Genomic DNA, 17,464 nt, shown 5'->3' on the forward strand with positions numbered 1-17,464 from the left:
ACAAAGGATTTCAAAGTTAAGACAAAACAAAAACAGAATGCTTATAGTTTGGATTTAGGTCTTCGGCTTTGAATCAATTGACATCTAAAAAGTACACAGATATTAAGATCCTCAGAGTTTCCAGACAATTTTGTTTAGTTAAAATGTTACAATAAATACTAAAAACAATAAGTAGCATTTGTGTTAATATTTTCATTGCTAAGAAAATAACTATTTTAGAAATGACATGATTTCGTATAAATGGTGAGGCATACAGTTTTGAGATTTTACAATTAATTTGTAGGTTGTAGGTTCTAGGTTCTAGAAAAGATTTATGCCTTAAAACACAGTATGCGGTTTTACAGGGCAATAATTAGATCACTGACATTTCTGGCAACGCCTCAGGCCTACTTTAAAAGGCATTATAGCATAAAAACCAAGAGCTCTAAAAACAGACATCTAAAATTGAATGAAACTGTTGAGACCTTCTTCATTTTGTTTTTCCCATGCTTCATTGGGAACTGAAAGCTGAAGCTGAACTTTAACCTTCGAGCACCAGCATGTTTTGGAAAGGAAGAGAAAACAAAAAAAACCTGATGTTTGTTTATGGGAACCGGCTAGAAAGATAATTATAGGTTGATTGTTACTCCCAGAACACAACAGACTTCTCAGCGCCAAATTGGTCAGAGACTGGCAGCTGGTTAGACACCGAATGGATCAATCAATGCAGAACAGTGCTATTTGGCCAATCACAGAGAATGTTCAAAAGAGAAAAACAACAGTGTGAACTGATGCTCTCTGATGAAGGGTCTAGGCCCGAAACGTCAGCTTTTGTGCTCCTGAGATGCTGCTTGGCCTGCTGTGTTCATCCAGCTTCACACAGTGTGAACTGATTTGGTTTGGGTTTACTTTATATTCATTCACAGGATTGGACATCACTTGCTGAGCCTTTGTCTATCCCTAACTACCCAAGACATATGTCAAGAATCAACCATATTACTGTGAACCTACAGTCACATGTAGGCCAGAATAAATGAGGAGGGCAGTTCTCTTCACTAAAGGGCATTAGTAAACCAGCTGAGGTTTTCCTTACAATCTACAGTAGTTCCATGTCATCATCAGACTCTAATTCCAGATGGTCGCTGAATTCAAATTCCAGCATCTGCCATGGCAGGATTCAAACTTGGGTCCTCAGAACATTACCTAGCTCTCCTGATCAACAATCTAAAGATAATACAATAGGTTATTGCCTCAGAGATAGTAGGAACTGCAGAATCTGAGATAACAAGGTGTAGAGCTGGATGAACATAGCAAACCAAGCAGCTTCAGAGGAGCAAGAAGGTTGGCATTTCTAGGCCTGAAATGTCAGCTTTCCTGCTCCTCTGATGCTGCTTGGCCTGCTGTGTTCATCCAGCTCTACACCTTGTTACCTTAGGTTATCATCTCCCTTTGTTTTGGTCAGAAGACAATGCGGCTATAAAGGTCTGAACAGTTTTGGTTGCTTTCTAGTTTATATCCAGTTATCAAATTAATGCAAGTTCTGGGGAAAGATCCCCAGTCTACAAGGCATACGTAGAAGCATCCAGTAATCTGTTGAAACTGTTTGTGTGAATCAGTGAGTTCAGAAGTCAAGCAAGCCGACAGTTTACTTGCCCGTGAACATCTCCATTAACCAAGGATTTGTGAAAGTCTGGTACCCATTACGAAACCACTGAACAGGAAAATTACATCTTTTTTTAAATAGTCCCTAACGGTGTCTGTCTGTCTGAGAGTCTATAGATAGGGAGGGTGATTTGATTTGGCCTGCTGCCTGTATCATAACAATACATTATGGAAGTAAGCCTAAGCAAAGAAAACACAATAAAAGAGCTGATCTTTCCTGTATAGATCATTAAACTGGCAGGATAAACAGGTATGATTGGAGGGAAACAAATAAAATCCTATGAGCGAACAGAATACAAAAGGAAAGAGTTAGTGTTAAACTTAAATCGCTCACACAACAGTTCGAGTATGGTATAGGGGGTCTCCAATTTATGAACATCCAACTTAACATACGCTCGGACTTACGAATGCAATCTCATGCCAGTGTATAATTTTAAAGAATCAACATACGAGCATTTTCTGTACTTACGAACCTGTTCGCAAGAAGAGCCTGTATGTTATTTTGGACATCCCACTATAAGTAAGATGCAAAAGCAAGAGAAAAAGTACAGCAACTAGAATGTTACCTGAATGATCGAGTCAAAAAGACAGCATTGAGAATTTTTTTTAACGACAGCTGAACAGATTAACAAGTAGACCAACAGATGACTGAAAAGTTAAGTGTGATATAATATTTCCAATGATTGGTATTAAAACAGAAAATGGTTGAAAAACTCAGGCTATCCAGCTTCTGAGACAGAGAAAAAAAAAGTTGATATGACAAGACCAATATGACTCCTCTTTAAAATCCTTGCACCATGGATGACTCCAGACTTGAACTTTCTGCTTATCTCCCAATTGGTAAACTGGTGACTAACTGGCACAAACTTAAGATTCAGAATTAGAACTTAAGAAGTGTAAAAATATTCCTAAGCAGAATAAAACACTGCACAATTTTTATTGAATGAAACTTTTAATAAAACAGCCAGATATATTTCGAAAAAGAATTTAGGCAGGTGTATGTAGAAAAGAAGTAAAAGAGCAAGTGTGAGTGACAGATTAGACAAGATAGAGCATAAAAACAACAACAATACGGAAGCTTCCTAGGCCAAATGTTCTGCTTTTGCACAGTAATATTCAATGAACCTTGAACATTTACCCAAAACAAAACACAGAATTACCTGATACACCTGCTGGGGACAGGGGTCCAGACCTGGACTGATTACTTCCAACAGGAGAACCAACAGGAGAGGGGGAGGGGCCCTGGATACCAGACAGGTGAGGAGAAGCATGAGGGGAGAAGGGTGATTGTGCAGGATTACTCTGTTCTCCTTGGCCACTTGAGGATCCTGAAGCACTAACTCCAGAACTTAGTGTACCTTCTGTCCCTGTTGGTAAATCATCAATGGATCCAGATAAATCCTAGCAAAACAAAAAGTCAGAATTAGGTGCATATTTAGACAACAGCACAATGCAAGAACATCAATAATCCAACAGAAAATATGAAACGGCATGGTCAGTTAATATTTATGAGACTTGTGACTTTTTAAATGGCTATAGTAAGTGCTAGGTCCTTTACCAAAAAATTGAGCTCTTGAATTTATTTCCATTCAAAAGCAGATTAAATGATTTGCAGTTTCTCAATGATAACAATCTTGTTCTTGATGATTGTACTTGTGACTTTGCTATCATTATGTTTGATCTGCAAAGTAAAGTCAGTGAAAGCATCAGCACAGATTTTTCTTTTTTAAAAACTGCCTGACTGATTTGAACCTCTGTTTAGTCTTGGGCCCAATTGTAACCCATAAATCATACAGTACACAATAGCTATCTTTGGAAGAGTACATGAATATTAAAACGAATGTAGAATCACGTTTCATTCCATAACTACTTAACTAATTCTCAAACTTGATGACATTATTTAGATAGAACATCACCACAAAGTCATAAAACCAATGGCTGACCTGTGAGGATATTAATGTTTGTATCCAATGAAACATTTTAATCTGTACTGGAATGCAATCATTGCCTGTGAGCACAATGCAAGAAGTCAACTGCAATAGCAGTTGCAAAAGGCCACACTTGCGGAACAAACACAATTCTAGTTAAAATTCTCAATTTTATTTACTGATTGGCCATATGTTAAGTTTCCACATATTTTTGCAAAACAGATAGTGCAATGATCAGTGCGCTGGGTACATGTCCCAGTCCTGCAACGTATAAGATAAGCTAGATAAGTCATTGAAACAATAAATGTTAACAGGCAACTTTCATGATCATTCCTTGTGTTTTCAATACTTTTGTCAAGTAACAGTATTGAATATTCTAATGCCTAATACAGACAAAGCATTTCAAGATCCTTTGACCTGCAAATGACTTTTATAACTAGAGTATTAAACAATATAGTAGTATCTCTGACTTGAGATGGAATAGGATCTGTTGACTAATACAGGGAGTGTTACAATGATGACTGCAACTTGAGATGTCTCTATAAATCAGATTTCTGCTTTTCTTTGAGTCATATCAGCAGCTATTATTTTGCTAACCCCCTGCAGGGATGCTAGAATGACAGGACACAATGCATATTCTTTATGAATTTCATCAGAAATCTATGGCAACTCATTCAAATAAGCTGTTTCTCCCTCTGTGTTATCCAGCTATGAAACCTATCACATTGAAATGAATTAGCATGACTAAAACAAATACAAAGTTTCAACTTATTCTCTATGATTATTGGTCTTAGTCACCTTTTTAAAAAAGTTGATTTGTGTGATGCACATGGCTCTACCAATTTTCATTGGGGGCAATCAAGAATCTACGATTAGTATTGCACACCTCCACAGATTTAACTTTTTCCTGGCATTTGCTTCATATTTCTACCAATAAAACTTCATAGGTCACCTGCGGTATAAATCATTCATCACAGAATCCCTACAGTGTGGAAACAAGCCCTTCAGCCCAACTAGTCCATACTGATCCTCAGACATTTCACCTAGGCCTACCCCTTATAACCCACCTAATCTACACATCCCTGAACACTAACGGCAATCTAGCAAGGCCGATCCACCTAACCTGCCTATCTTTGGACTGTGGGAGGAAACCCATTCAGACACAGGGAGAATGTGCAAACTCCACACAGACAGTTGCCAGATGATGGAATCGAACCCAGGTTCCTGGCGCTGTGAGGCACTATCAACTGCTGAGCCATTGTGCCACCGGTAAAAGCAAAGCATTTCTGAGAATTAAATGTTTTGGCTGAACAGAATTACTTTTCTCCCAAAATACTACTGACCCCTAAACACACAACACATTTAAGCAGAAACTTCAAGTTCCAGCTCAGCATTTACATCTTCACTCACATTTTGCAGAATGCCCCAATGCATTATTTTAAATTAGCAAACTGTACACTGGAACAACACAATCTGCTGCCAGTCGTGGTTGAAGGCTGAATACTGTTTTCATGTTAAATCTCTCTTGTATGAAACCATACGATCCTGCTGCATGAGTCCTTCAATGTGTTCTCCCGCAGTAAACCTTTTTTACATCTCTCTCTATCAAACCTGTAACACCTAAGTCCCAGTATGTTAAGCTGCCAGTCTAGTCGCTTTAAAAAATTGCTGAGTGCTACATTACAAGTTTTTCCGAAGATGGATGTCTGTGCAAAACAAAAAGCAACCTGGTTTCCAATTTTAAAAATCTGCACCAAATGTCAAGGGTCAACACGTTCCTGGAGCAGCTGGGAGGCAGCAGGTACTAAAATCCAGTTTATAGCTGTTAGTCACTCCAATCCACTGGAGTCAGAATCTGTCTTCAAATCAAAATTCTGGTTTTAAAAACCGTTTTCCTTAAACAAATAAACATTTCAGACAGGATGTTTCGTGGGACGACGACTACTACACAAGTCGAGAACAAAAGAAAAGGCCATTTTCCGTACTGAAAAAATGATAATCTGTACAGGTCGAAATCACATTCAAAAAAAAAGCTGAATCACAAGAGCATGAGAGAGAACATCTGTACCATCAGCTCACACCAATAGCCAGTGAGGGTACTTTCAGTGGCGTGGCCCTGTGAACCGAGGCTCTCCTTGTCCACCTCCTCTTCCAGCTCCTGGTCCTGGCTTCTGCACAAGTCCTCCTCTGGACAGACCAACCCAACCCTCCCGATCACGCATCATTCCACCGCCAAGCCCACCACGGGGTCCACCAGGTCCTCTTGGTCTATTTTCTCGGCGGTCATCGCCCTGACGTTCACCTTCGTGAATAGGCCGTGTTTTCTTCTCCTCCACATTTAGTCGGAGCTCTCCTCTGAACTTAATGGGCTTGCTGCGTAGGATCTTCTGAACTGGCTCTGGATCATCAAAAACCACAAATCCAAAGTTGGGCAGCTTTCCACCACTACTCTTGGTGTTAATGCGGAGTTCCACCACATTGCCGTATCCTGTGAAAAATTCTTTCAGCTCCGTTTCATCAACATCATGAGGCAGGTTCCCGACAAATAACCGATGACTGTCTGGGTATCGGATTGTGCGTCGTGTTTCCGTATCCCCTGGTTCATTTTCACTCCGACCTTGTCTGGGGCCCCGAGGTGGCACACCCTGCCGTTCCCTAATGCGCTGATCACGAGGCCTTGGCGGTGGAATCTGTATTTCTGGTTTAGTCTCAGGTCAGGGCTGTGGCGTTGGTGCTTTGACAACATGAGGTGGAATTCCAGTGGTAGGGACAATGCCACTAGGGGGAAGGTTCTTGCTGGTTACTGAAGCCCAGGAGAATGTCCTGGAATCTTCAGCTACAACAGGTGCTGGATCTGCAGGTGGTGGGGATGGAGATTTTACGACAGGATCCTCAGCAACTTTCTCCTCCAGCACAGACTCGGGCTTTACCCCCTCCACAGGTGGCTCTGGTTCTGGTTCTGATGCAACAATGTGTTCTTCTAAAGGTTCCTCCGATCCATTACTCACAGCTGGATCATAGTAAACTCCACTATCATCTTGCACAGCTTCTGGTGATGGCTGACGCTCTTCAGGTTCCTCTACTTCTTCCTCGGACTCTTCTGGAGGCTCGGTGTCTGAATCCCCGAAGACTTTATCTTGATAGCGGAAAATATCATTGTGGGCATAAAACTTGTTTGCAACAGAACCCTCCAGAGCTAGAACAAACGTTTGCATGAAGCGTCTCATTGGCTGTCTGTTCTTTGACAGCTCACCCATGACCTGTACTACTACTCCATCATTCAATGTAGCATGAGCATCCACATGCTTGATTTTTGTGTAGCAGTCACGGAACTGAAGACACATAATTTTCTTATGGATTTCCGCTTGTCCATATACTGCTTCTGCTGGATCTCCATTTGAAATCAAACCACCATGAACATATGAAGAATTTTTTTCCATAAAACCTGTGTAAATAATCAGGGGCCTGGTTCAACAGTATGTAATACTGCCTCACAAATTCCCGCCCTACAAGCAGGGGACTTGGCTTTTCCATCACCATCTTTGGTCAACTGAGAATTGCTACTGGGCAGAGAAGGAAAATCTGATTGACAGCACTGACCATCAATGGGGGTGGGGGGATCCACCCGCCAAGCCAATGGGGAGGTCGGTAAGGGGGCAGGGCCTGCGCCACCAGCACGTTCGGTGGCTCGGTGTCTGAATCCCCAAAGACTTCACTCTTCTCGAATAAGTTTCCGCAATATCTACAACATCATAACAGTATGTATTAACCCATGGTCTAAGTTTATCTGCCTTACCAGTCATACTCCTCACATTAAAAAAAACGCACTGAAAATGCAAACTTCTCAGAATCAAATAGTATCTGGAAAAGAAACTTTACAAACTTCACTCCTGCGTGCACCAATTAGGAAACACATTAAGTATCACCTTGGTTCGTTTGCTGGGTACCCTAATACTGGTTTGTAGGTTCAAGGACATAATAATAAAAATTTGAGAAATCATTTTAGTGTTATGCAGAGAAATTCTTGGAGGTTGTCTTTTTGGATAAGACACTGAACTATTCACATGGATGTAAAGGAATACTTAGTACCAATGTTCCCTGTAAGGTGCACGGCCATTGAGAGGCCCCATTTGCACAAGTTGAAGGTCTCCGTAATAGGAACAAAAATTATGAGGGAGTATTGCTTGGAACCATGTGAAGATGAGCAAAACATTTATTCTTTACCCTCAAACCAACACATCAAAACCAGATTATCAGGTTATCCAGATCGATTTGTTACTCATTTGCTGAGGCCAACGCTTTAAACAACAATGTTTATGAACTTAACGGCACCTACACTTCGGAAGAAATCTATTTGATGTAAAAGGCTCAGAAAATCTTTGGGACTTTATGGTGATACACAAAAGGAAGCTATTTCTTTTACGCATGTAAAGTAAGTAACCACCGATGATCGCTATACTTTAAGTCGTATGTAGACCACATTTTAAAAGTTATACCTGCAGCACAAGATATTATATTCTGTACTTAATTCCTATTCAGCCAATCCAAAAAATATGAACTTCATTGTCACTGAGCACATTTCACCCTTCTCCAAATCCCAAATCTATTTACATTTCTGCTTTTCCTGTTACTTTATATACTAAATTTAAGCTATATATATCCTGCAACTCAATATGCAGTGTAATAGGAAAGTTACTGGTTCATGACGTGAAAACTGAAGAATGGGGGTGAAATGGCAAGGAGATGTCATCGATTTTAGCTCATTTTACAGGATAAGATCAAGAAGAACAATTTTTAATGAATAAACTGGCTGGGGGTTGTACAATCTTATTTCATACTTGTTTTCTTAAAGTCACATTGAAAATTATGAGAAGATTAGAAACACTAAAAATGTTGCTATTGGTAGTGTATACCTGGCAAACTAACATAGTCAATTTCTGTTTAAAGTGAAGCAGCTCACTCTCAAGGGCGTTCTCAAAAGGTATTTTTTTGCAAGAGGTTGCTAAAACAATTGGATGTTGGAAGCTCAATGTCCAAGACACTATTACTCTACAAAAAGCATGCAATAAGACTTAAAATAATTGGCGTTTTATTGGTACAATTGTTATCATTGCCTGTCACCATACTGTATTTTCTTTTCCTGTGACTGCAAATTGAGAATGTTTTTTGGAAATTCTAGGTTAGTCAGTGTACAGTTTGTTACTGTAAAGTCACTAAAATTTGTAACTCAGTACAGAGTGACTAAGCACCACAACAGGAGTGAAATACTGAGAGCACCAGCAGGAATTTAGCAAAAGCTAATGTGTGTTCATACAAACATATTGATTTTTTTTGCAGAGGTAACAAGAGAGATAAGGAAGCATCTATGCATATATGAAATACCAACATCGCACAATAGATTACTAACAAAAGTTAGTTGCATGGGATTGGAGTTAACTGCAGTGTTTGCTTATAACATAGAGGTGTACAGCACAGGAATGGGTCCTTCGGTCCACGATGTTGTGGCAAACATGACACCAAAAAAACGTGTGGCACATCATGGGCTGATGGGCCCGTTGCTGTGCTGTACAGTTCTGTGTTCTAAGAAAACACTGCAGTTAACTTCAGTTCTGTGCAACTAACTTTTGTTAGTAGTGTCTTGTGTGATGTTGATACTTGACATATCCACAGACACTTCCTTCGGCAGGGAAATGGTTACGAGGGAGAAGACAGAAATGGAAGTTATTTGCTATGTATTCAAATTAATTGGAGATTCAGAGAAGTCCATTCTGTGACTTCAACTTTTTACACTGTTTATAAATGACAAAGTTTGCTAATAATACTACGGATATAGCACAGTAAATAAGTTAAATTAAAGCAGAAAATCAGTGTGAAATTGATACATGAAAAGGAATAGATAAAGCTGAAGCTTTGTGTAGGGTCATCAAGGATACATCAGAATATTTTCTCGATGGTGGTGAACAACTAGAAACTGTGAAAGAACAGAATTCAACTACAGAAATTTAAAGCTCATGGTCAGATTAAAACCAATTCAAAAGGCTGGTCGATTGTTGAAATTTATTTCAAGGCAGGTGGTGCAATATGAAGGGTGAGAAAGTAGTTTTGACTGTGGAGATCTATGCTTAAGTTTCCACTGAAAGAATTGCAATCAATTCTAAGTACACACCCCCGGAGGTAACATACTGGCGTTAAAGCAGGTGCAAAGTAGATTTGCCAAAAATATTTTGGGCTAGAAGAATTAAATTATATGGACTAGTTGCATTCCCCTCTGCATTTAAGTGTGGGTTTGATCAAATTGAGGGGTTTAACAGGGTCGCAAGATTTGACAGGGTAACCAAAAGAAAGCCATTTTCCATGATGAGGAACAAAATCAAAGGACACAGCTTTAAAATCAAAATCAGGCTGCTTTGGGTTGATGTCAAAAATCACTTCTTCAAATAATGAAAACGTTAAGATACTCTTCCAGAAAAGTTGTTGAAACTGGTCATTTGAAAAATTTTAAAACTGAGATTAGTACATTTTAGTTAGGCAATTATATTAAGGAATACGGAACAAAGGCAGATAGAATTAAGATTATAGACCAACTATAATGTAATTGATTGGTAGAGCATGCTTGAGAAGATATTTGACCTACTCCTGTTCCTATTTAAATTTACCACTCAACTTCTGCTTTCTGTAGACAATATCATAATTTCGTAACATTTTATTCCATAACACCACCCAATAATGCCTAAGTCTTGTTTCAAATGCTGGAAGAATAAAGCATTTATCTTACACTTGGTTTGCTTGTTTTTTTTTGGAAAAATATTTGTTCATATGGTCCTTATTACAAACGCTGTGCACAAATGGCACATCACAAATTGCACATGAAAGGACTTATAGCCATGAGAGGTCACAATGATTACAGAGAACAGCTGGTACACCAAAAACAACTGCATTTCTCTTAACTACTCCTTTTCCATGAATTAAGTCCAAAATACTACATGATTTGCTATTTGCAATTACAAATTACACAACATGCATAATCACAAAGACAATTATCATTCATTAACAAAAGATTGCATTAGATCTAGGTAGTTCTATTTTCATCAGTTTCTGCCTATGCATTGCATACATAGTCTTTAGAATGTATAGATGTCTTAATGGAACATGTGCACAATGCCGTTGTTGATCCTCTCATGTCTCCTTTTTCTTAGGGGAAGTTCCTTCTCTGGGGAGTTTTATTTCAATGGTGAAAACTGTTGCCATGGTAACTGCTGTTGCTGATTGATTTCAATTGCTGGGGAACAGTAGACCTCTGGGGCTGACGGATTTTGTGTATTATCTAGGTGAAAAGATCTTTTCCCCTCCCCGATTTGTCGTCTATATTGAAGTAACAGATTCTCTGGTTATACATATATGCCAGGTCATTCTAGTTCACTAATGTATAAATGAGGTGAAAACTGTTTTACACAGGCCCCAAGACGCCATGCGTGTTGACTTTTATTGAGAGAACTGAACTTTCGCGTTCCGGCTGGTTCTGCAAAACTCAGCTCTTGGAATGATTTCGCAGTTTGTTTTAGATTAGATTCCCTACAGTGTGGAAACAAGCCCTTCAGCCCAACAAGTCCACACCGCCCTTTGGAGCATCCCACCCAAACTCATCCCCCTATAACCCACACACCCCTGAACACTATGGGCAATTTAACATGGCCAATCCACCTAACCTGCACGTCTTTGGGCTGTGCGAGGAAACCGGAGCACCTGGAGGAAACCCACGCAGACACGGGGAGAAGGTGCAAACTCCAGACAATTGCCCAAGGCTGGATTTGAACCCGGGTCCCTGGTGCTGTGAGAGGCTGCAGTGCTAACCACTGAGCCACCGTGCCGCCCCCTTCATATCAAAGCATAATGTGGCTATGTGTCATTTCACCTTCATTTATTACTCATGCCTAATACCATTTCTGGCTGAGTAGTTTTCTCAATATTGGAAGAATAAATTTGTATGTAGCATGACATTAGTCAATGGGCTGGACTACTTTTCATGTATTCATTAGGTGCATTTTGCCACTCAAAGATTGTGTTATACAAATCTGTGCTGGGTTTCCTTAATTTCTTTGAGGTCTCTTTGGTAATTTTCACTGCAGTTTTTCATTTGAATGGGGATAGTGGGGAGATGATGTGGATGTTCAAATTCTTTATTTTCTATCAGTGACTGAATTCTTTTCTTGAAAGCTATTGTCACTCATCACAATCATGATCAGAGATAATGGGAACTGCAGATGCTGGAGAATCCAAGATAACAAAGTGTGGGGCTGGGATCACTATTTTAACCTCACTGCGAAGCCTCTTCTAGGATGCCTAACCTGAAGAAGTTACCCTCCTCCCTCCAGACCAACCTCAGGGGATCTCTCTCCCACTGTACCTCTCTTGTGGTCTCTTCGGCCTTGAAACTGCTCGACCGTGTCCTAAAGCAAAGCAGGTACCACAGCCACATCACCTTCCTCAGCACCTGCCTCACCTCCATTTCCTACCTACTAACCTCACCCCGCCCCTTGACCTGTCCGTCCTCCCCGGACTGACCCATCCCCTCCCTACCTCCCCACCCATACTCTCCTCTATCTATCTTCAGTCCGCCTCCCCCCTCTCCCTATTTATTTCAGAATCCTTTCCCCATCCCCATTTTCCGATGAAGGGTCCAGGCCCGAAACATCAGCTTTTGTGCTCCTAGATGCTGCTTGGCCTGCTGTGTTCATCCAGCCCCACACTTTGTTATCTTGGATTCTCCAGCATCTGCAGTTCCCATTATCTCTGATCATGATTGTGATGAGTGACTGAAGTCTGCTTTCAGGAGTTCCACAATCCCAGTAGTAGTCAGTGACATCAGCTGATTTAAGATTTGGTAGGCAGAACAGATGATGAACGTAACAAGGTGAGCAGTTCCTACAAGAGAGAATGGGTCCACTTCAACCTTTAATGATGGTTTGTCTGGGATGTCTTTTGTTACACAAGATTCTTTAGCTGGCTTAGCTTCATATTTGTTACAAACATTGCACTGGCTAGTGCCGTCTTTTATTTCATTGTCCATGTCTGGCCAGAACAGCAGTTCCATTGCCTTCCTCATAAGGTACTTGATTTTTTGCTCAATTCATCTCATAGTAATAGATAGTATTCCATTAGTCACCCTAATTACTTGTTTCTACATTATCCTTCTGTAATTCACGCACCTAATCACCTCGCCCCTTGGAATTCTGCAGGTGTTCTGTATTTAAATAACTATTATTTTTCCTGCCAAAATGAACAGTTTCATATTCTCCCACATTATTTTCCATGTGCCAGACTTTTGTCCACTCACTCAACGTATCTATATCTATCTATGTCTGCAATGTCATGTACTCTCCTCAAAACATACCTTTGTGTAATCTGCACATTTACTTTCTAAGCTTTGGCACTCCTCAGTTTAGTCATTGCCAATCAGAAAAGATCCATTTCTGCTTACTATGCTTTCTATCAACCAATTTTCAATCCATGATAGTATGTTACCTTCTCTACCAGGCGTTCCTACGTTGCACAATAACCTTTTATATGGAACCATATCAAATGTGTTCTGGAACTCAAGTACAAAACATCTACAGTATCCCCTTCATCCACACATCACTCATATAAACAACATCAATAAGTTGATTAAGTGTGATTTCCCTTTCATAAAACCCTCCATCATCTAACACTGTCTCCTGTCGTTAAGCCAATTATATATCCAATTGGCAAGCTCAACCCGAATCCCATGTGACCTAACTTTACTAATTAGTCTCTTCTGCAGAACCTTGTCAAGAGCCTCACTAAAATACAAATAAACAATGCCTCCCTGCTTTGCCATCCATCAATAGTTTTGGTAACTTCCTCAAAAAATTCAAATCAAGTTTGACAGACACAATTTTCTTCACACTAAACCATGCTGGCACTATCCCTGATCTATTTCTGCCTCTCTAAATGTCCATAATTCCTACCTTTTATAATCATCTCCAACAATTTACCCAAAACCAAAGTCAGACTCTCAGGTCTTTAGTTCACCGGTTTCTCCTTACAATCTTTTTCAAACAAAGGTAAAATATTAGTCACCTTCCAGTCCTCAGGTAGCTAACCTGTAGTTATTGATGGTGCAAATATTTCTGTAAGGGGTCTCACAATTTCCTCCCGTAATTCTCACACACATTCTGGGATACATTAGATCAGGTCCCAGAGATTCATGTACCTTTATGTCCTCTAAGACCTCCCAAACTTCCTCTTCTGTGCACTGTTTTTAAAATACTAAAGTCTATTTCTCTGCATTCTCTAGATACCATTTCTTTCTCCTCAGTAAAAACTGACACGAAATATTCATTCAGTATCTCTGCAATCTCCTGGGGTTCAACACAAAGACAACATCCTTGGTCTTGAAGTGGGCCTATCTTCTTTCTAGTTACCCCCTTGCTCTTAATGTAATTGTAGAATGTATAGAATGTATTTGAATTATCCCTAACCTGATCTGCCAATGCTATCTCATTTCCTCTCTTTGTCTTCCTGATTTCTTTCTTAAGGATGCCCCTACACATTTTATCTTAAGAGATTCAACTGAACCAAGGTCTGGCAGCATCTGTGGAGGAAGAACGTAATGCCTCTGAACTCTCGATATCACGCTCTCGAATGCCTCCCACCTGTCAGATGTCCTTTTGAATGTGAATAACGTACACCAATCAACTTTTGGAAGTTCTTGTCTCATACCGTTAAAACTTGTCTTACTTCAATTAAAAACTTTTACATTTTATGCAAGGCTTATCTTTTTTCATAACGATTATGAAACTAACAGAAATAACATCGCTCAACCCAAAGTGTTATCCCACTTTTGCTTCAAACACCCGCCCTGCCTTTCTGCCCAAAAGGTCTAATGTTGCTCCTTCTCTAGATGGAGCATCCACATATTGACCAAAAAAACCTTTCTTGAACACATTCCACAAATTCTTCACCGCCTAAACCTTAAACACTACGGGAGCCCCAGACAATGTTTGGAAAATTAAAATCCCCATTATTGCAACCTTATTATGCCTATATATATATCTGAGATCTCCATACATATTTGTCTCTCAGTTTCCCTCTTACTTATTGGAGGGCCTATTCTCGAATGTCATGCACTCCTCAATAATCAGAACCCTATCCAGTCGTCACAGAACCACGAGTCCACAATGGCTAACACATCATGCTTAGATAACACAGAGCAGGTAGAGGAAACTGATGCCGAGTGCTGCTCACATTTGAATTCCAGAAATTACTCAACAATCCCTGGACTCTGCAGTGCAGGAAAATGTCAAACCATTGTACTGGGAGAGCCTTAAATTATTGTTTCTTAGGGCGTTGGCATTGCTTTGCATTGCACAAAACAAGTACACAAGACAAAGCATGAGTAGAACATTCATCCTTCAAGTCCATTCTGCCACTGTCCTCCTCTGCCCCAGTCTCACCACCTCTTTAGTGCCGGCTCCCCATAGCCCTCAACTTCTTGATATTTTTTAAAAATCTACTTCCTCTGCATATACATTCAGTGATCTAATCTGCACCGAACTCTCCTGTAGAGAATTCCAAACATTCCAGGTGATGCATTTTGGAAGGTCAAATTTGAAAGCTGAGTACAGGATTAAGGATAGGATTCTTGGCAGTGTGGAGGAACAGAGGGATCTTGGTGTGCAGATACATAGATCCCTTAAAATGGCCACCCAAGTGGACAGGGACGTTAAGAAAGCATATGGTGTTCTGGCTTTCATTAACAGGGGGATTGAGTTTAAGAGTCGTGAGATCTTGTTGCAGCTCTATAAAACTTTGGTTAGACCGCACTTGGAATACTGCGTCCAGTTCTGGTCGCCCTATTATAGGAAAGATGTGGATGCTTTGGAGAGGGTTTAGAGGAGGTTTACCAGGATGCTGCCTGGACTGGAGGGCTTATCTTATGAAGAGAGATTGACTGAGCTCGGGCTCTTTTCATTGGAGAAAAGGAGGAGGAGAGGGGACCTAATTGCGGTATACAAGATAATGAGAGGCATAGATAGAGTTGATAGCCAGAGACTATTTCCCAGGGCAGAAATGGCTAGCACGAGGGGTCATAGTTTTAAGCTGGTTGGTGGAAAGTATAGAGGGGATGTCAGAGGCGGGTTCTTTACACAGAAAGTTGTGAGAGCATGGAATGCGTTGCCAGCAGCAGTTGTGGAAGCAAGGTCATTGGGGTCATTTAAGAGATTGCTGGACATGCATATGGTCACAGAAATTTGAGGGTGCATACATGAGGATCAATGGTCAGCACAACATTGTGGGCTGAAGGGCCTGTTCTGTGCTGTACTGTTCTATGTTCTATGTTCTAGTAATTAAATTGGTTTTAATTCATTTATAGGACGTGGGCCTTGCTGGCTGGGCCAGTCTTTGCCTATAAAATCCAAAAGAACTGCGGATGCTGTAAATCAGGAACAAAAAAAAGTTGTTGGAAAAACTCAGTAGACCTGGTAAGCTTTTCCAGCAACATTGCTTTTGTTCAGTATTTGTTTATCCCTATTTGTCCTGGGGAGGTGGGGATGAGCTGCCTCCTTGAACCATGGCAGTTCATGTTCTGGAGGCAGACCTACAATGCCATTACAGAGGGGTTTCCAGGAATTTGACTCAGCAACAGTGAAGGAATGTTCTTGAAATGCTGATATAACAAGGTGTGGAGCTGGATGAACACAGCAGGCCAGGCAGCATCAGAGGAGCAAGAAAGTTGTTGTTTCAGGTCTAGAAGGGTCCAGACCCAAAACGTCAGCTTTCCTGTTCCTCTGGTGATGCCTGGCCTTCTGTGTTCATCAAGCTTCACATCTTGTTATCTCGTTCTTGAAATGCTGTTGTTTGTAACTGAGGTATAGCCACAATGGTGTTAAAAACGGTGCCCCAGGTATTAGCCCAGCCATGGCGAAAACACAAAGCATTTCCGGTTAGGATCATGCAAGGAATGGTGAAAAACTTGCAGATACAGCTGTTTCCATACATCTGCCATCCTTCAGATGGTAGAGATTATGAAGGTTACTGAAGGCCTTTTACTGGATCACACAGGATTGTACGATCTTTTATGAGAGGTGGCTTCAGAGCAATGGCAAAAGCACAGCCAGTAATAGTGGGAAATCACTTAAGTGGTTGTGAAGGTAATCCCTTAAGGATTTTATCCAGTAATACCAATCTTTGTGCAGAGTAGTGCAATCCTGCAAGGGGCAGACCGCAGCAGCTCACAGGACGTGCACAGATATCAAGTGGCTGAGAACTCCGGCTATCTGTTTATCATTGAATTTTACATGCTGATGGTCAGCAGTCATCCTAACGTTTGCTCCTGCACTGTATCATGAGGTCCATAAAATACGTTTGCAGGGTCTTCAGTGGGTGGCACGGTGGGTCAGTGGTTAGCACTGCTGCCTTACAGCACCAGGGACCCAGGTTCGATTCCACCCTAAGGTGATATCTGTGTGGAGTTTGCACATTCTCCCCACGTCTGCGTGGGTTTCCTCCAGGTACTCAGACTTCCTTCCACAATCCAAAGATGCGCAGGCTAGGTGGATTGGCCATGCTAAATTACCTGTAGTGTGTTCAAGGATGTGTACATTAGGTAGGTTACAGGGGGATGGGTCTGGGTGGGATGCTCTAAGTTTCAGTGTGGGCTTGTTGGGCTGAAAGGCCTGTTTCAACACTGTGGGGATTCTATGAATGAATTTCAACCTGATTCCTCTTACCTCATGTTGCTCCCTTTGTTTCCAGTCAAGGCAACTGCATTCCAGTGGAGCCATAAACAAGGCTGCTGGCTTCCCTCACATGTGTGACCCTATAGTGACCCCTCACTTCAACAGCTAGAAGCCTCCATTCCTAATTCGACTGCA

The 17,464-nt window shown here is 40.8% G+C and overlaps 2 protein-coding genes across 6 annotated transcripts in view; both read right to left on the reverse strand.

The window, feature by feature from the left end:
* The window catches only part of arid1b (AT-rich interactive domain 1B), a 549,279-nt gene that overhangs the window by 205,921 nt on the left and 325,894 nt on the right, over positions 1-17,464 (reverse strand). For all 5 annotated transcript variants that reach the window (XM_059648487.1, XM_059648486.1, XM_059648484.1 and 2 more), the window contains exon 5: positions 2,802-3,042. In XM_059648487.1, the coding sequence (XP_059504470.1) occupies positions 2,802-3,042 (241 nt within the window). The remainder of the gene's footprint in view (positions 1-2,801; positions 3,043-17,464) is intronic.
* On the reverse strand, positions 5,250-7,125 carry LOC125454716 (ras GTPase-activating protein-binding protein 1-like). The gene is given in 2 exon segments (XM_048535809.2): positions 5,250-7,003; positions 7,005-7,125. Coding segments are annotated over 2 exon segments (1,437 nt in total). The 5' UTR covers positions 7,110-7,125; the 3' UTR covers positions 5,250-5,671.

Source organism: Stegostoma tigrinum, chromosome 9 (genome assembly GCF_030684315.1).
Source record: "Stegostoma tigrinum isolate sSteTig4 chromosome 9, sSteTig4.hap1, whole genome shotgun sequence".
Taxonomy (NCBI): domain Eukaryota; kingdom Metazoa; phylum Chordata; class Chondrichthyes; order Orectolobiformes; family Stegostomatidae; genus Stegostoma; species Stegostoma tigrinum.